Source organism: Papio anubis, chromosome 14 (assembly GCF_008728515.1).
Source record: "Papio anubis isolate 15944 chromosome 14, Panubis1.0, whole genome shotgun sequence".
Taxonomy (NCBI): domain Eukaryota; kingdom Metazoa; phylum Chordata; class Mammalia; order Primates; family Cercopithecidae; genus Papio; species Papio anubis.
This window is the reverse complement of record NC_044989.1, coordinates 63,522,174-63,549,713: the sequence shown is the minus strand read 5'-3', so window position 1 is coordinate 63,549,713 and position 27,540 is coordinate 63,522,174. Positions and strand designations below refer to the sequence as shown.

Below are 27,540 nucleotides of genomic sequence, written 5' to 3'. Positions count from 1 at the left end.
GACACCAAGAAAATTGGCCAGGTGTGGTGGCTTGCACCTGTATTCCCAACACTTGGGGAGGCCAAGGTGGGAGGATCCCTTGAGCCCAGGGGCTCAAGACCAGCCTGGGCAACATAGCGAGACCTCATCTCTACTAAAAAAAGAAAAAAAAAAATTAGCCTGGCATGGTGGTCCATGCCTGCAGTCCCAGCTACTTGGGAGGCTGAGGTGGGAGGATCGCTTGGGACCCTGAACATTAAGGCTTCAATGAGTCCTGATTATGCCAGTGCACTCCAGCCTGGGTTGCAGAGTGATATCCTGTCTCAAACAAAAACAAAAAAGTCCACTGAAACAAATAAATGAAAAAAAAAAGCATAATATTATCCAAAAATGAAAAATAAGTTACAGGGTACCCAAATGAGAATAAACTCATTATAAAACTTAATTTAAAACATTGAAATGGCAGAAAACAAAAGAAAATGAGAAGTAAAAAGTCAAGACAAAGTAATGGAATGGGAGATAAGACAAAGAAGCAACAGCACTTATATAATTGGATTCCATGAAAATGAAAAAATAAAACAATGTAACAGAATATTCGATACTAAAAATCCAAGAGAATGTTGCAAAATGTATTCATGTACTTTTGCTTATGTAAGTTATTTGATCTTTTTACCAGAAGGCCCTAAACATTTAATCATTGAAATATAAGAGTATAGCTAGGATATTTCTTGGAGCTGATTGTTCTGTTATAATTTTTCTCAGACACCCAAAGTGCACTTTCAGGAAAAAAGTATTGAACTTTTCAAACAAGTATCAAACTTTTCAAAAAAATAAAATATAAGGCAAGGCAAAAGCAGAACTACAGTTTTCAAAAACTCAGTGACTGAAAAAAACTCAGTGACTGAAAGTGTGAACCAAGGATAGTATAGTCATCCATGATCTCCTTCAAGTATGAACGCTAAAAGAAACAGTTTTCAATATAGCGAATTCTGTACCCATGAACCTTTCTTGAGGAATACTAGAGGAAGAGTTTCATCTAACCATGAGATGAGTAAGAAAGTGTCAGTACAAGGACTGACTGTATTTTAATAAATATAAATGTAGACAGAAGATAAAAGGGGTGGAAGACCCATATACAAATACTGTATGTTGTGATTAAGTAGAAGTAATACAGCTTTAGAAAATGGGAGTGGAACAGAGAGTTAAAGAGTAAGATAGAATAAGCTGGCCGGGCGCGGTGGCTCAAGCCTGTAATCCCAGCACTTTGGGAGGCCGAGACGGGTGGATCACGAGGTCAGGAGATCGAGACCACCCTGGCTAACACGGTGAAACCCCGTCTCTACTAAAAAATACAAAAAACTAGCCGGGCGAGGTGGCGGGCGCCTGTAGTCCCAGCTACAAGGGAGGCTGAGACAGGAGAATGGCGGGAACCCGGGAGGCGGAGCTTGCAGTGAACTGAGATCCGGCCACAGCACTCCAGCCTGGGCAACAGAGCGAGACTCCATCTCAAAAAAAAAAAAAAAAAAAAAAAGATAGAATAAGCTCACTGATTGTTGTGTAGCCAATAGGTGGGAGTTAAAAGATACAATAAAAACTCATATGCCACATAATAAAAGTTAACTAAGAAAAGAAGAGACTAAGGGCATTAGAAAAGATACAAGTACAAAGGTAACCACTAGAACAAAACCACAAACTTTACTACCTACCATTTACTTTTATTTATGTTTTTTAAGAGATGGAGTCTCACTGTATTGCCCAGGCTGGAGTACAATGGTTATTCACAGACACAATCCCACTACTGATTGACCCACTCTGTTTCCAGCCTGGCCCAGCTGACCCCACCTTAGGCAACCTGGTGGTCCTCAGCTCCCAGGAGGTCACCATGTTGATGCCAAACTTAGTGTGGCACCCAATGGGCATTCTGCAGCCCAGAACTCCTGGGCTCAAGTGATAAATAAGTGAGAAGAAAGGAAACACACGTCAGAGAGAAACATAGCAAATATATCAAAATTCACAAAATTATAAAATATTAGTAAAAGAGTTGAAACCTAGCATATCAGTTATATCAATTAATGTAAATGGACTCACCTCACCTATTAAAAAAAAAAAAGATTTTCAATGTGCTCATAAAGCAAGATCCAGCTATGTACTGCAAGAAAGACATACATCTAAATAAAATGATTCAGAAAGGGTAAAAATAAAGGAATGGGAAAAGATATTCAGGCAAATGAAAATAAACCAACAGAAACCATACCAATTATAGAATTCAAGCCCAAAAGTATAAAATCCAACAAAGAAAAGCAATTAATGCAACTTTCACAAAGATAAAACACTTAAGAATATTTGTGAGACGGGCGGATCACGAGGTCAGGAGATCGAGACTATCCTGGCTAACGCAGTGAAACCCCGTCTCTACTAAAAATACAAAAACTTAGCCGGGCGAGGTGGCAGGCGCCTGTAGTCCCAGCTACTCGGGAGGCTGAGGCAGGAGAATGGCGTGAACCCGGGAGGCGGAGCTTGCAGTGAGCTGAGATCTGGCCACTGCACTCCAGCCTGGGTGACAGAGCGAGACTCCGTCTCAAAAAAAAAAAAAAAGAATATTTGTACAAAAAAAAAAAAAAAAAAAACATCCATCTATAAAAAAAAAAATAAAAGATGCAAGGAGATATAGAGAGATAGATATAGAGAGATTTTTAAATTTATTACTTTTTTTTTTTTTTTTTTTTGGCAGGGTCTCATTCTTGCCCAGCCTAGAGTGCAGTGGCATGATCATGGCTCACCACAGTCTTGACCTCCTGGGCTCAGGTGATCCACCTCAGCCTCCTGGGTGGCTGGGAGTACAAGCATGTGTCACCACACACAGCTAATTTTTTGTATTTTTTGCAGAGATGGAGCTTTGCCATGTTGCCGAGGCTAGTCTTGAACTTCTGGGTTCAAGTGATCCACCTGCCTTGGCCTCCCAAAGTGCTGGGATTATGGTCATGAGCCACCACACCCAGCCTAACTCACTATGCTTACTACAGAATAGATCAAGTAGGCAAAAAGTAACAAGAAATAATACCTAAACACAATAATGTAGATATTATGAATATTCATCAAATTCTATTCCTTGATAAAAGAGAATAAGTTTTCTTCCTAAGAATTCATGGACTATTTACAAAACAAGTATGTTACTTGCCAAAATATATCATTAAATTTCACTAAATATTACAAACACTCTCCATCCACAATGTAATAAAACCAGCAATGTTTAACAAGAACCAACATGCCCTTCCTTGTATAAATTTTAAAACTTTTTCTCAAACAACTTTTGGATGAAAGAAGAAATACAACATGAAATTTCTAAGACGTAAGTATAATAAAACACTACATATCCGAATGTATGGGATGTATTTAAATAATAATCAGAGGAAAATTGATACCACTAAGCACTTTTACAAGAAAAAAAAATGAAAAAAGAGAACAATTCTAACTCAAAAGCTTTAAAAAATAACAAGAAACTAAACCAAAATAAAGCACAAAGAAAGAAATAATAAAGATAAAACCAGAAATTAATGAGGCAGAGCAGGGATTGGCAAACTTTTCTCCTAAATGGCTTCAGTGTAAATATTTTAGGTTGATGGACCATATGTTCTCTGCTGCAACTATTTAACTCTGTTGTAGCACAAAAACAGTCATAGACAATACATAAATGAATGGATGTGGCTGTGGTCCAATAAAACTTTATTTACATGGAACTGGAGAACATTATGTTAAGTGAAATAAGCCAGGCACAAAATGACAAACTTCACATGTTCTCACTCATTTGTGGGAAGCTAAAAATTAAAACACTTGAACTCATAGAGATAGTAAATGTAATAGTGGTTACCAGAGGCTGTGAAAGGTAATTGACAGTGGCGGGGATGGTTAATGGGTACAAAAATGCAGTCAGATAGAATGAGTGAGATCTAGTATTTGATAGCACAACAGGGTAATTACAGTTAACAGTAATTTATTGTATATTTTAATAAAAATAAGTGAGTATAACTAGAATGTTTGTAACACAAGGAAATGATAAATGCTTTAGGTGATGGACACCTCATTTGCCCTGATGTGCTTATTACACATTGTATACCTGTATCAAAATATCTCATGTACAGCCAGGCACGGTGGCTAATGCCTGTAATCCCAACATTTAGGGAGACTGAGGCAGGCGGATCACTTGAGGCCAGGAGTTCGAGACCAGCTCGGCAAACACGGCAAAACCCTATCTCTACTAAAAATGCAAAAAAAATTTAGCCATTCGTGGTGACACACACCTCAGGAAGGCTGAGGCATGAGAATCGCTGAAACTCGGGAGGCAGAAGTTTCAGTGAGCTGATCGCGCCCCTGCACTCCAGCCTGGGTGACAAAGCAAGACCCTGTCTTAAAATTTCATGTACCCCATAAATGTATACACCTACTATGTATCCAACAAATTAAAAACTAGCCAGGCGCGGTGGCTCATTCCTGTAATCCCAGCACTTTGGGAGGCTAAGGCAGGCGAATCACGAGGTCAGGGTCAAGTTTGAGACCAGCCTGGCCAACGTGGTGAAACCCCGTCTCTACTAAAAATACAAAAATTAGCCGGGTGTTGTGGCACACACCTGTCATCCCAGCTACTTTGGGAGGCTGAGGCAGGAGAATTGCTTGGACCCAAGAGGCAGAGGTTGCACTGAGCCTAGACTGCGCCATTGTACTCCAGCCTGGGCGACAGAGCAAGACTCTGTCTCAAAATAAAAAAATTAAAATTAAAATAAAAAAAGAAATTTCCAAAGCAAAACAAAAAACTTTATTTACAAAAACAGGCAACCAGTCCATAAGCCATAGATTACTGACACCTCAGATAGAAGACAAAAAACAAAACAAACAAACAAAAAACCGTAGATGTAATTAAGATATCAAATCCAAATGTTTTTGAAACAACAAAATAGACCAGCTTGATCAAAAAAAGAGAGAGAAAACACAAACATACAAAATAAGAAATGGCAGAAGGAAGGAGGGAGAAATTAACCATTTAAACAAGAGAGGGTTTTTTCTTTTTAGTCATAACAGACTACTTTGCAAATTTCTGTGCAAATGAATTTGAAAACTTAGAAAACAATAGATAATATACTAGTTAAATACAGATTGCCAAAAGTGTCCGCCATTGAATTTAGAAATCTGAAGCACACCAGTTTTCATAAAAGAAATAGACAAGGTTATTAAGAAATTACCCTGTAAAAGAGCAAAAGGCCCAGATGACCAGCTAGAATTCTACCAAACCTTCAAAGATCAGATATTCCCAATGCTGTATAAATTATTCCAAAGCACTGAAAATAAAAAAAAATTTTCTACAGAAAAATGACAAGCCAATATCATCCATGTAAAAAATATTAAGTAAAATATTAGTGAAAAAAATCCAACACTTGGATCCACCCTGAAAATACAAGGTTGTTTTAGTGTTACCAAATCCATTAATATCATATACCATATTAATAGATCTAAGGTTGATAAAAATCATACAATTATTTATATAGATGTTGAAAAAGCCTTTGACAAAATTCAGCTCCCATTCCTAACTAAAACACAACAGGAATTGAGGGACACTTACTTTACATAAGAAAAACAATATTTTTTTAAATTCTCTTTTAAAGTTTCTCACTTTGTCTCTTACATACTGTCACATATCTTAAAAGATTCGAAAGTGATTATTTTTAAATTCATTGTTCCAATCTCTGCCTTTTAATTGGAGGGTTTAATCCATTTATTATTAATGTAATTACTAATAAGTCAGGATTCACATCAGTCATTTTGCTGCCATTTTCCACATTTCTTGTAGCTTTTTATTCCTCTATTCCTCACTTATTGCCTTCTCTTGTGTTAAGTAGGTATTTTAGTATCCTTGTAGTTTCTTTGGAGGCTTTTTCTTTGTGGTTTACCTGATGATTATAAATCTTAATTTATAACCATTTAGTTTGTTTTAATATCAATTTAACAACAATAGTATATAAAACCTTTGCTCCTGTATTTCTCCATTCCTCTCTCTAGATCCTTTGTGTTGTTATAAATTGTATCTTTATACATACACATTTGTGTGTAACAAATTAAAACCTTAAACATTATATTGGTCTGACCTTGCATTCTTATAAAGAAATACCTGAGACTGGGTAATTTATAAAGAAAAGAGGTTTAATTGGCTCACTCTTCCTCAGACTGTACAGGAGGCATGATGCTAGCATCTGCTCAGTTTCTGGGGAGGCCTCAGGAAACTTACAATCATGGCAGAAGGCAAAGGGGGAGCCAGTACTTCACATGATCAGAGCAGGAGGAATAGAGGGGTTTGGGAGGAGGTGCCACACACTTTTAAACCACCAGATCTCATGAGAACTTACTTGCTATCACAAGAACAGCACCAAGGGGACAGTGCTAGGCCATTCATGAGAAACCACTCCTACGATCCAGTCACCTCCCACCAGGTCCCACCTCCAACTGTGGGGATTACAATTTGACATATGTCAAACTTGATTTGGTGAGGACACAGATCTAAACCATGTCAGACAGTGTATAAACAAAATGGATGATCCTAGGACTAAATTAAAAATAATTACATTAGGTACAGCCCTAAACTAGTTCTTATATTTCAAATAAGTCAACTTCTCTGGTTGCCTCAATTTTCTCATTTGTATTAGATTATCCTTTCCAAGGTCTGAAATTATTTGTTGTAGAACAAATAAACCTTGTATTGCAGTAAATATATCTACTTTGATATTTACAGCTAGAAATTAACTACAATATTGGTTGGTTTCCTGCTATTATAATGAACCAGTATTGAATTCATCCATAAGAAACTCCAAATGAAATACTATCTTGTTAAAAGTTGTTAAATTTTGGCATGATTTTATTTGATTCATGTCTAAGCAGTTTTCCTTTAAGTTGGAACAAACCAAAAATACTCATCTATTCAGAATCCTGGTGTGTGCCTATAAACAATATAATGGATGAAAATTTTCAGTGTTTACAAAACAAAGAAATTGTCAACAGAATGCCTGGCAGTAGACTTACCAGGAAAAAAAAAATTACAGCCTATAATTCATGAAGATTGGCTCAAAACAAACTGTCCCTGCCAACAGAAAATCTGACAATTATTCTGTTGTCTAATTTGGCTCAGCCTAAGTTGACCTTGTTTATTCATCTCAGTCTTTTAATTCTTGTTAACTTGGCATGAGAGGAGAACATATGGCGTATGTCTAGGAAGTCCATTTCTGTATCTTAAACTGAAATAAATGTAGAATATACTAAGCATTTCCAGTGTGTTGAGCTCTTAAGGTAGCTTTAATGTATATTACATAAAACTGTAAGTTCATATTGTGCCCACTAGGTGCTTTATGTTTGCTGCCTATAAAACCAGAAACTCACTAGAGATATCCTTTTCTAAGCCTTGGTATATGATTAAATGTGTCTAATTTTAAACATCTTTTCAAAGAAGACAATCTTAAGCTCTTTTAAAACATAAAAATGAAAAGGTATAATCAATTTGGCAATCTAAAGATGTTTACACGTTTTCAATGACTATAGCGATTTTGAAGAAAACTGATAATGTGAGAAAGACAATGGGAGTTGAAGAACAAAAAGATTTCCATTTTCTCTCCAGCTTAATCTGGCCTATTTTCTTAGTTTCTTTTTCTGATCCACTAAAGCTTATTGAGAAGGAGAAGTTATATTTTATTGTGGCTTTAATATGTCTCAAGAAAAGCTGGAAGGAAATGAGTTGCTTTATAGATGTACAGCTCTTTTATGGAACTGCAGTTAGTTCTCCAGTACCAGAACTAGACAAATGAAAACCTTAGAAAATCTAAAGCACCAAATTTTATGTAGTTTAAGAAGTGTTTTCACTTGGAATGTTTCATTTTATTTTTAGTAACTAAGTCAAATGAGGTATAATTTCATATATAAAGCCTTATCTATATTACATGTTTTGAAATCCTTAACCTTTTTTAGTGGACTTCATGTGACACTTACTATTTGCATAGTACTTTTATCCCACAAAGCTCAGAGCATTCAAACTTCATAAGTTGCATTCAAAGATATAATTTTTTAGCTATAGGGGTTCGTATTTACCCAAATATTCATTATCTGAGACCCTGTATTTATGAGTTTACATAGAACAATAGTCCTTATAATATGAAATATTTAATAATAAGTTAACTACTTGTAAACTCAGTCCTCTCCCCATTCAAATATCCCTCCCCAGTGAAGACTAGCATTTATCTCCACCTATGAAATATTAGTTTATCAGTATTTTCACTGACTGTCAGCTCTTTAAATACCCAACACAGCAATACAAACATATTTTAAAACTACTAAAATTCATGAAATATTGTTTTTGCAAGAAGTCAATGAAAGAGATGTTAAATGTTCAGATCTCATGTAAAACTACTGGTAAATCAGCAAAAGGCACTGAGACCAATTAACTTAAAAAGAGAAATTCAACAATAATAATAAAACTGCAGATGAATTCATCAAAGTATTAATACAATCCCTCAGAAAAATTAAGTCCTCGAATATTTTTTGAAAAAAATGGCCGTCTTTCTGAACTTGTATGCTGTGCAAGTTGAATATGAAGTCAAACATGCCATATTATACTGTAAGACAATTTGGTCCGAAAAAGTAGAACCATTCCCCACTCTCCAAATCAAACTGACTCTCTGTTCCATCTAAGAATTTATGCACAGATGGCTGGGCACAGCAGCTCACGCCTATAATCCCAGCATTTTGGGAGGCTGAGGCAGGCAGATCACTTGAGGTCAGGAGTTCAAGACCAGCTTGGCCAACATGGTGAAACCCCATCTCTACTAAAAATAAAAATACAAAAATTAGCCGAGTGTGGTGGTACACACCTGTAGTCCCCGCTACTCAGGAGGCTGAGGCAGGAGAACCGCTTGAACACAGGAGGCGGAGGTTGCAGTGAATCAAGATCATGCCATTGCACTCCAGCCTGGGCAACAGTGCAAGACTCCATGTCCAAAAAAAAAAAAAAAAATGAATTTATGAACAGTTGAAATTATAACATATTTTATTAATACAAGATAAAATAAGCTTATCTATATATTTTTACCTCTTATTTTTAGTCAGATTATATTGTCACCATTTACTATGATTTTCAACCCCATTTTAAATTGATTCACTTTAGGGACTTTTTTTATTTTACTTTCTGAAAGCAGTTATCCTTAGATATGGACCTCCTGCAGCTTTGTTAGTGAATAATGAAATATTGAAATATGTGTTTCAAAATCATGAAATACTACTATTGCAGAACAGCCAGAAATGTCTATCTGCTTTTACTATTTTTCACTATTTCTTTGAGTCTATTTATTATCTCTGTGCCATATTCTTTGAATCTAGGTTCGCATACCTTTCTGTGTCAAAGAGGAGTTACAAAAAGGTTAAGAAATTAAAACTTTTAGAGAGGGAATTATGGAAAGTGAAAAGCAACATAAGGAATATGGTGTCATGTATATATACATGCAAAAATTATAAGTAAATAATAGATGCTTTTGTCTTGCTGTTTCATGCACAAGTGAAAACAGAGCTAGACAAGGGTACTGAACTGCCTTCTGCAGATATGACAGAGCCCCAGAAAATTCCTTAAGTATGCCCTGACACACTTTCACACCATCATGTAATACTTTCCTTACAGACCATATCTATTAACTATGGTTCAAGGTACATCAAGCTTTGTATGCTTCCTCCCAGAGATACACTGCATATCTAAACAAGGAAGAAGAGAACATGTCATCTGCAAATCCCCTATATTTATACATTTTTATTATTTTGTTTTCTTACTTATGGTTCTATAAGCAAATTTGGGGAAATTGTTGCTTTGTGTCCCAAGTAATATATAGTAGATGGTACTGTGGGCTTCTTATTACATCACAACATGAGGTATATAATGTCTTTCAGGGAAACAAAGACTGATTAATGGAATTCTCCATTATAAACTTCCCCATCAACCTTTCACCTGATGTTTTTGAAATCACTGATAAACATTGCCTAGATTATTTTATTAGGGGTTGTGAAATAATGATTTTCTAATTTTGTAACTCCTTCTACATTTGTAAGTTTGAGTACTTCTATACATAATAAAAGTTTCCTTATCAACGATTCAGTTACCTCGAAATGCAGAGTAAATGCTTGATAACCTCCCTAGATTTATCAGTTTTTAGGATAATAAATTAACCCAGCAACCCCCAGTAGTGGCCACTATTTTGGGTAGTAGGGGAGGGGAGGTTCATACGGATTTTTAAATATCATTTGATGTGTTTTAATCAATTGTGGTCAATATTCTTTGTGATGGTCAAATTTGTAAATCAGCATCAATCTTTCAGAAACTAATTTTAGCAACATATAACAAAAGCCTAAAAGTGCTATAACTTTAAATTTCATTTTTGTAACATAAACATAAAAATGTTAATCGCATTGTTGTTACATAAGTGAATGACCTAAAAATATATATGGGGAATTAATGACTAAATTACAGTATATCTAAATAACAGATACTGTATACTCACTTAAAATCATGATTATCAGGTTCTAGTTCCAGGTAAGATGGAGTAAGCACATTCCTCCTGTCTCACCCATTGAATGCAGCTAAAAATCCTAGGTAGAATATATTGGAGCAGCTGTTTGGGGACTCTGAAAAGTAAATAATACAGAAGAAATGAGGAAGAAGAAAAGAACTTGAGGTGCCTCTGAACCTGTGGCGAGTTTACTAGTATCTTTTCCTTTAGTTCACCACCAGTTGGGCCTAGAGTCAAGTGCAACCATGGAGGTACATGGAAGCATAAGGTAACTAAAGATGCAGCTTCCTGGATCCAGAAAGCACCAAAGGAGACTGCAGACATGAAAGCTTGTGAAAACAACCCCATTAAATTGTTTATAAACTCCGGGGCTTACCCCAAGGTACGCTGTGTGGATCTGATTCTAACCAGTATATAAAAGACTTTGAGATCTAAACTGATAAATAAACTATCACCCAGGTTATATGTTTGCTGCTGGATGGTACACACACTGACAGCACTGCAAATATCACCAAATAGCACAACAAACAGCCCTGCAAAGAGGCTTTGAAAAGTAAACTGACATACCATAGCTCACAAAGGAACACTGTAACTTGAAGCTAAACATAATAAGTGCTTGCTAAAACAAAAATAACATTCATCACAGAATTTTAACAAGACCAAGTCTTAAAATATTCAAAATGTCCAGGATACCAAAAATTACTTGATATATAAAGCGGCAAGAAAATCTCAACTCACATGAGAAAAGACTATCAAAAGACAATAACGCTGAGATGACAAATGTTGGAATTATCTGACAAACTTTAAGGAGCTCCAACAATCATTAAAATTACTGAAACCAGCCAGGCATGGTGGCATGCACCTGTAGTCCTAGCTACTTGGGAGACTGAGGCAGGAAGATCACTTGAAGCCCAGGAGTTGGAGGGTAGCCTAGGCAACTAGTGAGACCTCATCTCTTTAAAAAAACAACCACCACCAACAACAACAAAAAAACAAGTATCGAAAAGAAATAGAAGGTACAAAGAAGAAACAAAGAATTCAAAAGTAATTTAACCAAAAAAAAAAAAAAGGTTTTTTTGAGACAGGGTCTCATTCTCTCTCACAGGTTAGATTGCAATGGAGCAATCACAGCTCACTGCAGTCTTAACCTCCTGGGCTCAAGCGATCCTCCCACCTCAGCCACCCAAGGAGCTGGGACTACAGGTGCGTGCCACCATGCTCTGCTAATTTTTGCTTTTTTTTTTTTTTTTTTTTTGGTAGAGATGAGGTTTTACCGTGTTTGGTCTTGAACTCCTGAACTCAAATGATCCAACCACCTCAGCCTGCCAGAGTGCTGGGATTACAGGCGTGAGCCACCATGCCTGGCCCCCACAAAATTTTTTTAACTCATTGATAGGTTTGATAATAGCAGAATAGAGGTAACACAGCAAAGTCAATGAACTTGAAGACAGATCAATCAAAAGCATCCACTGAACGACAGAGAAAACATTTTTTTTTCTTAAGAAATGAACTGAGGGGCCTGTGAGGCAATGCCAAAAGGTCTAACATTGATGACATCAGAGCCCTAGAAGGAGAGGATAAAGAACGCAATGCTTAAAAAATATATATACAAAGAATACCTGAAAACTTCAAATTTGGTGAAGGAAAACTAAGCAAGTATGTTTCCAGTAGATTTGTTATTAAAGAATTACTAAAGGAAGTTCTTGAGACATAAGGTAAATGGTACCAGAGGGAAACTTGGGACACTAGGAAAGAAGGAAAAGATGATAAAAGTCAATTTATCAAGGAAGCATAACAATTCTAAATGTGTTTGCATCTGACAAGAGAATGACATAATATATAAGAAAAAATGATAGAGATCACAATGGGAACAGACAAATCTACATTTGCATTTGTAGACTGCATCAGTCCTTTCTCAACAACTGATAGAACTAGTGACAGAAAATCATTCCACCCAACAACAGTAGAACACACATCCTTTTGCAGTGTATGTGAACATTTACCAAGACGGACCATATCCTGGGTCATAAAACAAACTTAAAAGAATACACAAAGTATGTCCTCTGACCATAATGGGAATGGATTAGAAATAAATAACAGAAATAGACAAAATTCTCCAAACACTTAGAAATTAACACACTTCTAAATAATCCCTAGGTCAAAGAGGTGGTCTTAATGAAATCAGAAAAGATTATAAACTGAGAAAAAAAAATCACAACTTAAAATAAGAATTTTATTCAAATAAATGCTTATATTAGAAAAGAAGAAATGCCTCAGTCAACAATCTAAACTTCCATCTAAAGGAACTAGAGGAAGAAAAGCAAAGTAAACTCAAAGGAAGCAGAAGAAAGGAAATAATAAAGAGCATATATTATTGAAGTTGAAAACAGAAAAATTAATGAAGTCAAAAGCCTGTTTGAAAAGATCAACAACACTGATAAAACTCTAGTCAGACAAAGAGAAAAAGAAGACATAGATTATTGATATCAGGAATGAAAGAGGGTATATTATCTTAAACTTTACCGACATTAAGTAGATAAAAAATAATGTCATGAACTACTGTATGCAAATAAGCTTAACAACATAGTTTGAATGGAATAATTCCTTGAAAGCCACAACTACCAAACTGGCAGAAAATGAAAGAGATTATCTGAATCCTATGGCTATTAAAGGAATTAAATTTGTAGTTTAAAACAAAACAAAGAACTCTGTAAAAGATATCTCCAGGTCCCTATGGTTTCACTGGTGAATTCGTTGAGAGAAAAATATACTATCAATTGTGCACAGTTCTTTCAGAAAATATAAGATGATGACTCAACACACCCCAGCTCATTTTGAGGCTACTACCCAAAGATAGTACAAAAAAAGATATAAAGCAGTCCCATGGAATTTTTTTAAAAAGAAAAAAAAAAAAGACAGTACAAAAAAACTATAGACTACTGTCTCTCATAAATATAGAAGTAAAAATCCTCAAGAATTAAGAATTTAGCAATATATAAAAATAATAATATACCAGAATTAAGTGGGATTTATCTTGGGAAGGCACAGCTTATTCAATATTCAAAAATTAATGGAATCCACAATTTTAAAAGTATAAATAAGAAAAATCAACTGATCAAATCAACTGGTATAAAAAGCATGTCTGACAAAATTCCATACCCATTCATGATTTAAAAAAAAACAAAACAGAAAACTAGGAGTAGAAGGGGGCTTCCTCAAACTATAGAGAGTTTCTACCAAGAAGGAAAAAAAGAATACTATACAGCTATTATCCTACTTGATAGAGAAAGACTGAATGTTTTCCTTGTAAGATTGGAAACATGGTAAAAATGTCCACTTTTACCACTCTTATGCAACACTGCACTAAACAAGAAATGAAACCATCCCTTTTTGCAGATAAAATGGTTCCTACAACTAGTAAGTGCATTTAGCAAGGTCACAAGATATATGGTCAACACATAAAACTTTTTTTTTTTTTGAGACAGAATCTCACTCTGTCGCCCAGGCTAGAGTGCAATGGCACGACCTTGGCTCACTGCAACCTCCACCTCCCTGGTTCAAGCAATTCCCCTGCCTCAGCCTCCCTAGTAGGTGGGATTACAGGCGCAAGCCACCACACCCATCTAATTTTTTTGTATTTTTAATAGAGATGGGGTTTTACCATGTTGGCCAGACTGGTCTCGAACTCCTGACCTCAGGCAATCTGCCTGCCTCGGCCTCCCAAAGTGCTGGGATTACAGGTGTGAGCCACTGCCCCAGCCCAATTGTATTTCTATATACTAGTAATGTAAAACTGAAAACCAAAAAAGCTTTTTAAATTACAGCAGCTCCAAAATAAATGAAATACTGTAAGTCTAACAAAACATTCCATCTGTATGCTAAAAACTTAAGAAGATTAAAATAAATGGGCCAGGCATGGTGGCTCATGCCTGTAATTCCAGCACTTTGGGAGGCCAAGGTGGGCGGATCACCTGAGGTCATCAGGAGTTCGAGACCAGCCTGGGCAACATGGTGAAACCCTGTCTCTATTAAAAAATAAAAAAATTAGCCAGATGCGGTGGCACGTGCCTGTAGTCCCAGCTACTCAGGAGGCTGAGGCAGGAGAATCCCTGGAATCCAGGGGGCAGAGGTTGCAGTGAGGCAAGATCCTGCCACTGCACTCCAGCCTGAGCAACAGAGTGAGACTCTGTCAAATAAATAAATAAACAAATAAATGGAGAGACGTGTTTATGGTTTGAGGACTCAATATAGTAAAGATGTCAGCTGTCTCCTGACTGATCTAAAGATTTCTGATTAATCTAAAGATTTGATAAAATTCTGATCAAAATCCCAGAAGAATTTTTTAAAGATATCAACAAGCTGATTCTAAAATTTATACAAAGAGACAAAGAAGCTAGAATAACAAGAAACATTTTGAAAAAGGGAAATAATGTTGGAAGAATCAAACATGATCTTAGGACTTTTGCTAAAGCAGGAGCTGACAAACATTTTCTGTGAAGGGTCATTTAGTAAAGATTTTTGATTTTGCAGGTCACATAGTGTGTCACAACTACTTAACTCTGTCATCATAGCAAGGAAGCAGCCATAGATAATATAAAATGAATATATTCCAATAAAACTTTATTTAATAAAATATGTATGAACTGGATTTGGCCTAGGGACTGTGGTTTGCCATCCCCAAAGCTATAACTAATCAAGAAATTATGGTATTAGTAAAAGGACAGACACACAGATTAATGAAATAGAACATATAACCCAGAAATAGACGCATATAAATATGCCCAGCTGATTTTTGACAAAAGTACAAAGGTAATTCAATGGAGAAAGGATAGTTTTTCAACAAATGGTATTGGCACAATGGACATCTATAAACACACAGACACACAAAGAATCTCAAACTAAACCTCATACATTACTCTCAAAAATTAACTAAAAATAAATCATAGCTCTAAATATAAAATGTAAAACTATCAAAGTTTTAGAAGAAAGCATAGGAGGAAATATTTGTGACCTGGGATTAACAAAGAATTCTCCAACTAGACACCAAAAGCATGATCCATTTTTTAAAAATTGGTAACTTCATCAACTGTTGTTCCTCAAAAGGCACTGTTAGGACCCTGAAAAGACAAGCTGTATGATGGGAGCAAATATTTGCAAGTCACATATCCAGCAAAGGAGTTGTATCCAGAATATATAAAGAACTCTCAAAGCTCAACAGTAAGAAAACAAATAGCCCAATTACAGTGGTCAAAAGACTTGGATGGACATTTCAATAAGGAGATATATGAATAGCAAACAAATAAATTTAATATCATTAGCTATTTGGGAAACTGAAATTAAAACCATGATGAGATACCTCTGTATACCTATTAGAATGTCAATAATTTTTAAAAATACTGACCATTTCAAGTGCTGGTGAGGATGATGCAAAGTAACTGAACTCTCATTCATTGTTGCATGAGATGTAATATAAAATGGTACAACTCTTCTGGGAAACAGTTTTGCAGTTTCTTATAAAGTTAAACATGTATTTACCATATGATTCAACAATCACATTAAGTATTTACACTAGAAAAGTAAAATCAGGTTCACACAACAACCTGTACATGAATGCTTGTAGCAGTTTTATTCATAATTTTCAAAAACTGAGAAAAATGCCCTTCAACAGGTGAATAAATAAACTGGTACACGCATCTGTAATAGAAGATGGCTCAGCAATAAAAAGCAGTGAACCACTGATATACATTTAACAATTTGGATGAATATCAGGGCATTATACTGAATGACAGAAGCCAGTCACAAAAGTTTATATGGTGTAATTCCAATTATATGACATTCGTAAAGTCAAAACTATAGTTATGAAGAACATTTCTGTGGTTGCCAGGGTGTATAGGTTGAGGGGAGTGTGACTATAAAGCATATAAGGGAGGTTTTTTTGGCATGATGAAACTGTTCTATATTCTATTTGTAATAGTAATAACAAGAATCTAAACATCTGTTAACATTCACAAAACTCAATACCTTAAGAAAGTCAATTTTAACATATAAACAGTAAAAATTTTAAAACAAAAAATATATAATAAGTGAAAGATGATGACGTGAAATTTCACAAGACCACATTACCTGTTTTATTTTTTAAAAAGATACATAATAATAAGTAGTGGAGCTAAATATCCAGAGAAGAGTTCTGGATATTTACATTATTCTTTTTCTGTGTTTTGGCGGGGGGGTTTCTATATCAAAAGTGAATTACTTTTACAAGTTTATAAAACTTTATCATTCATTTTAATTTTGTAATAACCATGAGTTCAGAGCATCACATTTGGTTTCCATGATTGTTTTTCTTAAAACTTCATATGTAAAATACATTATTTGTATGTTAAAGTTTAATTTAGCTGCTCTTTGAAATGTCCTGTAAAATATTTAATGGTGGAAAAATTAAAAGTGCCTTTCTGTGTTTTTAAATATAATGGTATTTAAATGATTACTATATTGTTGAAAGTTTCCAAAGAAATTTTTTAATTACATTTTTTAACCCAGAAATTTTTAAATATTTTAATGCTTTAAATTCTATAACTTATACTTAATCTTAAAATTTTCTTTTTTAATCCTTTTTCCAAATAATTGACAGAAGGAATGAACTTGAAAAAGACATCTGTTCTGGATTTTTGATGACTAATACCTGTAATGCAGAAGGTAATGGTATTCAAGAAACCTAAGTATTCAAAGTATAACAGAAAAACTATGTTATAGCTTGTAAGAGCTTTCAGTAAATTAATAAAAATAAGAAAACTGAGCATTTCTAGTTGGTATAAGACTGCTTGTGACTGATACAAAATACCAAGTTGCCTGATTTTTACAAAGGTGAAATTTCAATGATCATACAAATAAATATATATAAATTTGGAGATCTTGTTAAAAAGTTGATTCTGATTCAGCAGATCTGGGCTGGAGCCTATGGCTCTGCATTTCTAATAAGCTCTCAAGTGATATGCTGCTAGTATATACTATAGTATATACTATACATAGTAAATACTGTAACACAAGGTAGCCATACACATATGTATGAAAATGATTGGTACTTTCATACTATGTTAAGGTTTGCTTTTTTATTTCTCTAGAGTTTTCAGCATTTTAACTTATTTGTTACTGTTTTCAGCATTTCTGTTTTTAGTGTTGTAAAAACTTTTTCTTAAGGTCCTTTATTAGATTTTTAATATAATTAATGTTTTAATCTTTTACTTTAGATGGAGAACTGAGAGAAGACTGCAGAGAACAGGTAAAACACTTTCCCTGTTTATCACTAGACATTTAAATTCTAAGAGAAAAGCATAATGTATATGATCATTTTGAACTCAAGAAATGCTATCTATTGGTCTACATTAACTGGACTACATTAACTACATTAACTGGTCTATATTAACTACACTAACAGCTTCTAAAAAACTATTCAGCTTTTCAGTATTCCCAAGTTGTAATTATTATTTAAAAGCTATTTTAAAATAAAATTGTGCATAACAGAATATGTACAAATGAAATTATACATCTTCAAGTTGACTCAGAATAATTCAGTAGGGAGAAAGTAGAAGGGATATAGGTGAATTAAGAGTAACCAGGAGTTGGCCGGGCACACTGGCTCACGCCTGTAATCCCAGCACTTAAGGAGCCCAAGGCAGGCAGATCACTTGGGGTCAGGAGTTTGAGACTAGTCTGGCCAACATGGCAAAACCCCGTCTCTACTAAAAATACAAAAATTAGCCAGGTGTCACAGTTGCACCTGTAATCCCAGCTGCTTGGGAGACTGAGGCATTAGAATTACTTGAACCCAGGAGGCAGAAATTGCAGTGAGCCAAGATCATGCCACTGCACTCCAGTCTGGGTGACAGAGCAAGACTCTGTGTCACAGAAAAAAAAAAAAAAAAAAGAATAGCCAGGAGTTGATAACCGATGAAACTGGGTAGCGGGTAATATAGCAGTTTGCAAATGTCATTCTCTCTTTGTTATATGTTTGAAATTATCCAAAGTAAAAAATTTAAAAATAAAAGGTGTATAATAATGATTAAATTATTCAATATATTTTATTACTTACATATAATTTTTATAAATAATGCATGTAAAATAGCACATCTGACAGGTAGTTCTGAACCCCTCTCTGTGTCTGTCCCTGATATCACATCTCAGTTCATTTTGAGAGGAAACAGCAATTTCCCGTTATACCAATTTCAGAAAGGCTAGGATTGTAGATATATAGGAAAGATGACCGAATAGGAACAGCTCCAGTCTCCAGCTCCCAGCGCGAGCGACACAGAAGACAGGTGATTTCTGCATTTTCAACTGAGGTACTGGGTTCATCTCACTAGGGAGTGCCGGACAATCGGTGCTGGTCAGCTGCTGCAGCCCGACCAGTGAGAGCTGAAGCAGGGCGAGGCATCGCCTCACCTGGGAAGTGCAAGGGGGAAGGGAATCCCTTTTCCTAGCCAGGGGAACTGAGACACACAACACCTGGAAAATCGGGTAACTCCCACCCCAATACTGCGCTTTACCAAGAGTCTTAGCAAACGGGCACACCAGGAGATTATATCCTACACCTGGCCCTGAGGGTCCCACGCCCACAGAGCCTCCCTCATTGCTAGCACAGCAGTCTGCAATCTAACAGCAAGGCAGCAGCGAGGCTGGGGGAGGGGTGCCCGCCATTGCTGAGGCTTAAGTATGTAAACAACGCTGCTGGGAAGCTCGAACTGGGTGGAGCTCACAGCAGCTCAAGGAGGCCTGCCTGTCTCTGTAGACTCCACCTCTGGGGACAGGGCACAGCTAAACAACAACAACAACAAAAAAAAAGCAGCAGAAGCCTCTGCAGGCATAAGCTTGACTCTGTCACGACTGGCTTTGAAGAGAGCAGTGGATCTCCCAACACGAGGAGGTTGAGATCTGAAGCCGGATAGACTGCCTGTACTCAGAGTGGGTCCCTGACCCCTGGAAGTAGCTAACAGAACATCCCCACTAGGGGCAGTCTGACACCCCACACCTCACACAGTGGAGTACACCCCTGAGAGCCAAATCAAGAATCCAGACAGGTACACTTGCTGTTCCAGAAATATTCTATCTTCTGCAGCCTCTGCTGCTATGCCAGAGCAAACTTAGGGTCTGGGTGGACTCAAGCAATCTCCAACAGACCTACAGCTGAGGGTCCTGACTGTTAGAAAGGAAAACTAACAAACAGGAAGGATACCCACCAAAACCCCATCAGTACATCACATATTCAAAGACCAGAGGCAGATAAGGAAAAACCACAAAGATGGGGAAAAGCAGGGCAGAGAAAAGCTGGAAATTCAAAAATAAGGCGTATCTCCCCTGCAAAGGAACACAACTCATACGCCAGCAATGGATCAAAGGCTGGACAGAATGACGGCGAGATGAAGAAGAAACTGCTCAACCAAACTTTTCAGAGCTAAGGAGAATTCACGACGCAGTGCAAAAACTAAAAATCTTGAAAAAAGGTGGAAGAATTGATACTTCGAATAAGGTAATGCAGAAGGCCATAGCAGACGACAAAGATGAAAACCATGACGCCATCACATTGACAAATGCAAACTTCAGTAACCGACTTCGATCAACGGAAGAAAGAGTATCAGCGATTGAGGATCAAATGAAATGAAGCGAAGAAAGAAAAAAGCCGAAACCTTAAAGTAGGTTATAAAGATAAATCGTCAGTTAAGTGCCTCAAAGTGAAATCGGTCGGTTAAAACTCTGCAGGATATCATCCAAGGAGGGGCTTCCCCAACCCTAGCAGGGCAGGCCAACATTCCAAGTCCAGAAGAATACAGAGAACACCACAAAGGTATTCCCTCAAGAAGAGCAACTCCAAGACACATAATTGCCAGATTCACAAAGTTGAAATGAAGAGGAAAAATCTTAAGGGCAGCCAGAGAAAGGTCAGGTTACAAAGGGAAGCCCATCAGACTAACAGCAGATCTCTCAGCAGAGAAACTCTACAGAAGCCAGAAGGGTGAGGCCAATATTCCAACATTCTTAAAGAATTTTCAACCCAGAATTTCATATCCAATAAACTAAGTTTCATAAGTGAAGGAGAAATAAAATCCTTTACAGATAAGCAAATTCTTAGAGATTTTGTCTCCTGAGCCTGCCTTACAAGAGACTCTGAAGGAAGCACTAAACATGGAGAGAGGGCAGCATACCAGCCATTGCAAAAACATGCCAAAATGTAAAGACCATCGTGCTAGGAAGAAACTGCATCAACTAAGCCGAAATAGCCAGTTAATATCCTTAATGACAGGATCAAGTTCACACATAACAATATTAACCTTAAGGTAAATGGACTAAATGTTCTAATTAAAGACACAGACTGGCAAACCTGGATAAGAGTCAAGACCCATCAGTCTGCTGTATTCAGGAGCCCCATCTCACATGCAGAGACATACATAGGCTCAAAATGAGGATGGAGGAAGATCTACCAAGCAAATGGGAACCAAAAAAGCAGGGTTTGCAATACTAGTCTCTGATAAAACAGACTTTTAAACCATCAAAGATCAAAAAGAGACAAAGAAGGCCATTACATTAATAATGGTAAAGGGATCCAATTCAACAGGAAGGGCTAACTATCCTAAATATAATACACCCAATACAGGAGCACCCAGATTCCATAAAAGCAAGTCCTTAGAGACTTACAAGAGACTTAGACTCCCATACAATAATAATGAGGGCTTTCAACACCCACTGTCAACATTAGACAGATCAGCGAGACAGAGGTGGGCAGGATATCAGGTGAACTCATCTCTGCAGCAAAGCAGACCTAATGAACATCTACAAGAACTCTCACCCCAAATCAACAGAATATACATTCACTCTCAGCACCACATCTACTTACTATTCCAAAATTGACATAATTGGAAGTAAAGCACTCCTCAGCAAAGGTAAAAGAACAGAAATTATAACAAACTGTCTCTCAGACTACAGTGCAATCAAACTAGAACTCAGGACTAAGAAACTCAATCAAAACTGCTCAACTACATGGAAACTGAATAACCTGCTCCTGAATGACTACTGGGTACATAACAAAATGAAGGCAGAAATAAAGATGTTCTTTGAAACCAATGAGAACAAAGATACAACATACCAGAATCTCTGGGACACATTTAAAGCAGTGTGTAGAGGGAAATTTATAGCACTAAATGCCCACAAGAGAAAGCTGGAAAGATCTAAAATTGACACTCTAACACCACAATTAAAAGAACTAGAGAAGCAAGAGCAAACACATTCAAAAGCTAGCAGAAGGCAAGAAATAACTAAGATCAGAGCAGAACTGAAGGAGATAGAGACACAAAAAACTCTCCAAAAAATCAATGAATCCAGGAGTTGGTTTTTTGAAAAGATCAACAAAATTGATAGACCGCTAGCAAGACTAATAAAGAAGAAAAGAGAGAAGAATCAAATAGACGCAATAAAAAATGATGAAGGGGATATCACCACCAACCCCACAGAAATACAAACTACCATCAGAGAATACTATAAACACCTCTATGCAACTAAACTAGAAAATCTAGAAGAAATGGATAATTTCCTGGACACTTACACTCTCCCAAGACTAAACCAGGAAGAAGCTGAATACCTGAATAGACCAATAGCAGGCTCTGAAATGGAGGCAATAATTAATAGCCTACCAACCAAAAAAAGTCCAGGACCAGATGGATTCACAGCTGAATTCTAACAGAGGTACAAGGAGCTGGTACCATTCCTTCTGAAACTACTCCAATCAATAGAAAAAGAGGGAATCCTCCCTAACTCATTTTACGAGACCAACATCATCCTGATACCAAAGCCTGGCAGAGACACAACAAAAAAAGAGAATTTTAGACCAATATCCCTGATGAATATCGATGCAAAAATCCTCAATAAAATACTGGCAAACCGGATCCAGCAGCACATCAAAAAGCTTATCCACCATGATCAAGTGGGCATCCCTGGGATGCAAGGCTGGTTCAACATACGCAAATCAATAAACGTAATCCAGCATATAAACAGAACCAAAGACAAAAACCACATGATTATCTCAATAGATGCAGAAAAGGCCTTTGACAAAATTCAACAGCCCTTCATGCTAAAAATGCTCAATAAATTCGGTATTGATGGAACGTACCTCAAAATCATAAGAGCTATTTATGACAAACCCACAGCCAATATCATAATGAATGGGCAAAAACTGGAAAAATTCCCTTTGAAAACTGGCACAAGACAGGGATGCCTTCTCTCACCACTCCTATTCAACATAGTGTTGGAAGTTCTGGCTAGGGCAATCAGGCAAGAGAAAGAAATCAAGGGTATTCAGTTAGGAAAAGAAGAAGTCAAGTTGTCCCTGTTTGCAGATGACATGATTGTATATTTCGAAAACCCCATTGTCTCAGCCCCAAATCTCCTTAAGCTGATAAGAAACTTCAGCAAAGTCTCAGGATACAAAATCAATGTGCAAAAATCACAAGCATTCTTATACACCAGTAACAGACAAACAGAGAGCCAAATCATGAATGAACTTCCATTCACAACTGCTTCAAAGAAAATAAAATACCTAGGAATCCAACTTACAAGGGATGTAAAGGACCTCTTCAAGGAGAACTACAAACCACTGCTCAGTGAAATAAAAGAGGACACAAACAAATGGAAGAACATACCATGCTCATGGATAGGAAGAATCAATATTGTGAAAATGACCATACTGCCCAAGGTAATTTATAGATTCAATGCCACCCCCATCAAGCTACCAATGAGTTTCTTCACAGAATTGGAAAAAACTGCTTTAAAGTTCATATGGAACCAAAAAAGAGCCCGCATCTCCAAGACAATCCTAAGTCAAAAGAACAAAGCTGGAGGCATCACGCTACCTGACTTCAAACTATACTACAAGGCTACAGTAACCAAAACAGCATGGTACTGGTACCAAAACAGAGATATAGACCAATGGAACAGAACAGAGTCCTCAGAAATAATACCACACATGTACAGCCATCTGATCTTTGACAAACCTGAGAAAAACAAGAAATGGGGAAAGGATTCCCTATTTAATAAATGGTGCTGGGAAAATTGGCTAGCCATAAGTAGAAAGCTGAAACTGGATCCTTTCCTTACTCCTTATACGAAAATTAATTCAAGATGGATTAGAGACTTAAATGTTAGACCTAATACCATAAAAACTCTGGAAGAAAACCTAGGTAATACCATACAGGACATAGGCATGGGCAAGGACTTCATGTCTAAAACACCAAAAGCAATTCGACAAAAGCCAAAATTGACAAATGGGATCTAATTAAACTAAAGAGCTTCTGCACAGCAAAAGAAACTACCATCAGAGTGAACAGGCAACCTACAGAATGGGAGAAAATTTTTGCAATCTACTCATCAGACAAAGGGTAATATCCAGAACCTACAAAGAACTCAAACAAATTTACAAGAAAAAAACAAACAACCCCATCAAGAAGTGGGCAAAGGATATGAACAGACAGTTCTCAAAAGAAGACATCCATACAGCCAACAGACACATGAAAAAATGCTCATCATCACTGGTCATCAGAGAAATGCAAATCAAAACCACAATGAGATACCATCTCACACCAGTTACAATGGCAATCATTAAAAAGTCAGGAAAGAACAGGTGCTGGAGAGGATGTGGAGAAATAGGAACACTTTTACACTGTTGGTGGGATTGTAAACTAGTTCAACCATTATGGAAAACAGTGTGGCGATTCCTCAAGGATCTAGAACTAGAAGTACCATATGACCCAGCCATCCCATTACTGGGTATATACCCAAAGGATTATAAATCATGCTGCTATAAAGACACATGCACACGTATGTTTATTGCGGCACTATTCACAATAGCAAAGACTTGGAATCAACCCAAATGTCCATCAGTGACAGACTGGATTAAGAAATTGTGGCACATATACACCATGGAATACTATGCAGCCATAAAAAAGGATGAGTTTGTGTCCTTTGTAGGGACATGGATGCAGCTGGAAACCATCATTCTCAGCAAACTATCGCAAGAACAGAAAACCAAGCACCGCATATTCTCACTCATAGGTGGGAACTGAACAATGAGATCACTTGGACACAGGAAGGGGAACATCACACACTGGGGCCTATCATGGGGAGAGAGGAGGGGAGGGGATTGCACTGGGAGTTATACCTGATATAAATGACGAGCTGATGGGTGCTGACGAGTTGATGGGTGCAGCACACCAACATGGCACAAGTATACATATGTAACAAACCTGCACGTTATGCACATGTACCCTAGAACTTAAAGTATAATAATAATAATAAAAAGAAAGAAAGGCTAGGATTTATTGTGAGACTTGAGTCTGAATGATAGTCCCACAATTTCTAGCATTATTACTTTGGGCAAGTCATTTCATCTCTCTAAGCCTCAACTTCTTCATTCCTAAAATAGAAATAATGCCACACACTCCACGGGATTTTTATGAAGCTCTTTTGTGAACACAAATGTGGTAGGACTTTGCTAATTATATGGAACTATATAGTATGATAGTATTGATCAATATATAGTGATGATCAATATCATTGCTTCAATCTACTTCTTTCTGGACATACCTGCATTAAAAATAAAAATAATAATCTTTATTTGCTTGGAGGGAACTACGCCATATTACGGTTGAATATACATGCCTAAAAATTTGTTTAATTCGCTAAAGCTTCAAGAAACTTTACCATAAATTGTATATATTTTAAATAGCTTATTTTTTTAGAATACTTGTTTTAAAACAACAACAACAACAACATCCTGGCCAAGTGCAGTGACTCACACCCAAGTACTTTGCAAAGCTAAGGAAGGTAGATTGCATAAGCCCAGGAGTTCGAGACCAGCCTGGGCAACATGGCAAAACCCCATATCTACTAAAAATACAAAAAGTAGCCAGGCACAGTGGTGTGTACCTGTAGTCACAGCTACTCAGGAGGCTAAGGTGGGAAGATCACTTGAGCCCAGAAGCTGGAGACTGTAGTGAGCTGAGATCACACCACTGCACTCCACCCTGAGCAACAACAGAGTGAGACCCTGTCTTGAAATAAGCAAACAAACAAGCAAACAGCATCCTGTCACAATTTTACAGACACATCCACTTGGATAAACAAGTGTACATGAAATCCAATCAAGAAACTGACTTCCCAAGGATCTTTCTGGAAGGGTTTTTATAGAGAATAAGGGAAATATCAGTTTGTGTACTAAAGTACAGGATGGTTTTTGTAATGTAATCTGTCACAAGACTTTGAGGTCAGTTGCTAATATAGCTTAAATTCAGATTAGCACTAACTCATATATACTTTATGTTCAGTGCTCTGGTTTCTTATTTAGAAATTGCTATTACGTACAGATAAGATATAGATTATAACAGGCTGTCATTATTGCTTGCAAAGGTCTTCTCATGTGAAATTTCCACATGCTACATTTTAAAGTAGGGTTTGTGCATATGTGTGTCTTTGCATAATTTTCTATTGCTATAATAAATATTTTTCAACATATTTATCTTAATCAACTCTTTTTTTCTCAATCAATTGAATATATTCAACAAAAATAATAACAAAACATTATTGTTAGTATTTATCAAGTACTTATTATTTGTCTGGTTCTGGACTCAGTACCTTATGTTTTAATTCAGTTAATTCTCACAACAAACCTATGAGATAGATACTACTATTAGCCTCATATAAACAACGATACTGAGACACAGAGATTAAGTAATTCCCCATTGTCTCCCAGCTTGTAAAGTGGAAAGCTAGAATTCAAACCCAAAGAGTCTGGCCCTTAGACCAGGGTTTCTGAACCTTGGTGCTACTGACATTTTGGGCCAAATAATTATTTGCTATTGGGCTGTCCTGTGCATTGTAGGATGTTTAGCAGCAATCCCTGGCCTCTGTCGACTGAATTGCAGTAGTTTCCCCACCCCAGTCACGACACCAAATAACTCTCCAGACATTGCCAAATGTCTCCTTGGGGGAGGAAGATAGTAAAAAGTTATCCCTGGTTAAGAACCACAACCCTAGAGAAACCCCTATATGACATCACCTCTCTGAAAGCCACATATACAGAAATATGGAAAGCCAGAAAACAAAATAAAAATCACCTTCATCCCACCATTGAGAGAAAAATCATTAACATTAGCAGTACCTTTGAAGTCCCCTGGGTGCCCCTCCTCAGTTACATTTCTTCTTCCATCTATTCTCAGTCTTAAATTTTGTCTTAACCATTCCTTTGCTTGTCTTTATGGTTTTCCCATATGAGGCAAGTTGCACAAATAAAATCTTTTTATTTTTTTTTTAAAGAAAGAGTCTCACTCTGTCACCCAGGCTGGAGTGCAGTGGCATGAACACAGCTCACTGTAACCTCAAACTCCTGGGCATAAGCAATCATCCTACCTCAGCCCCCTGAGTAGCTAGAACCATGGGTGCATGCCACCATGCCTAGTTAATTTTGGGCTTTTTGTAGAGAGAGCATCTTGCTATATTGTTGGTCTCAAACTCATTTAACAACTTGTTTAGTTTTACTTCTTTCTGAACTTTATAGAAGTGAAAACATAGTGCATTCTTCTTGTTACTTACTTTTTTCACTAAATATTATTTTTGAATATAGCCATGCTGACATGTATAGATGTAGGTATATTCATTTTCACTGCCTATAGTATTTCACCAACTGAATACAACTTATTCATCTACTACTCAGTTTATTCATTCTTCTGGGAATGGACATTTATGTTGATTCTAGCTTTTTCTATTATGAACAGGGCAACTATAAACATTCTTCTACATATTCCTAGGGTATGTACTTAGGAGTGAAATTTCTGGTCACAGGCAATACACATCTTTAATTTTAGTAAATAATTCAAATATTTCCCAGAGTAGTTTTGCCAATTTATATTTCCACTAAACAAGTGTAAGAGTTTCCATTTCTCCACATCTT

At 36.7% G+C, this 27,540-nt stretch overlaps 1 protein-coding gene across 8 annotated transcripts in view; it reads left to right on the top strand.

Moving 5' to 3' along the window:
• The window catches only part of WDPCP (WD repeat containing planar cell polarity effector), a 479,815-nt gene that overhangs the window by 427,188 nt on the left and 25,087 nt on the right, over nt 1-27,540 (top strand). For 5 of the 8 annotated variants that reach the window (XM_021924873.2, XM_021924877.2, XM_021924876.2 and 2 more), the window contains 2 exons: nt 17,188-17,252; nt 17,804-17,835. In XM_021924873.2, coding sequence (XP_021780565.1) covers nt 17,188-17,252; nt 17,804-17,835 — 97 coding nt within the window. Of the gene's footprint in view, nt 1-17,187; nt 17,253-17,803; nt 17,836-27,540 lie in introns of those variants that run through there. The other 3 variants (XM_021924874.2, XR_002516673.2, XM_021924875.2) reach the window with 3 other exon arrangements.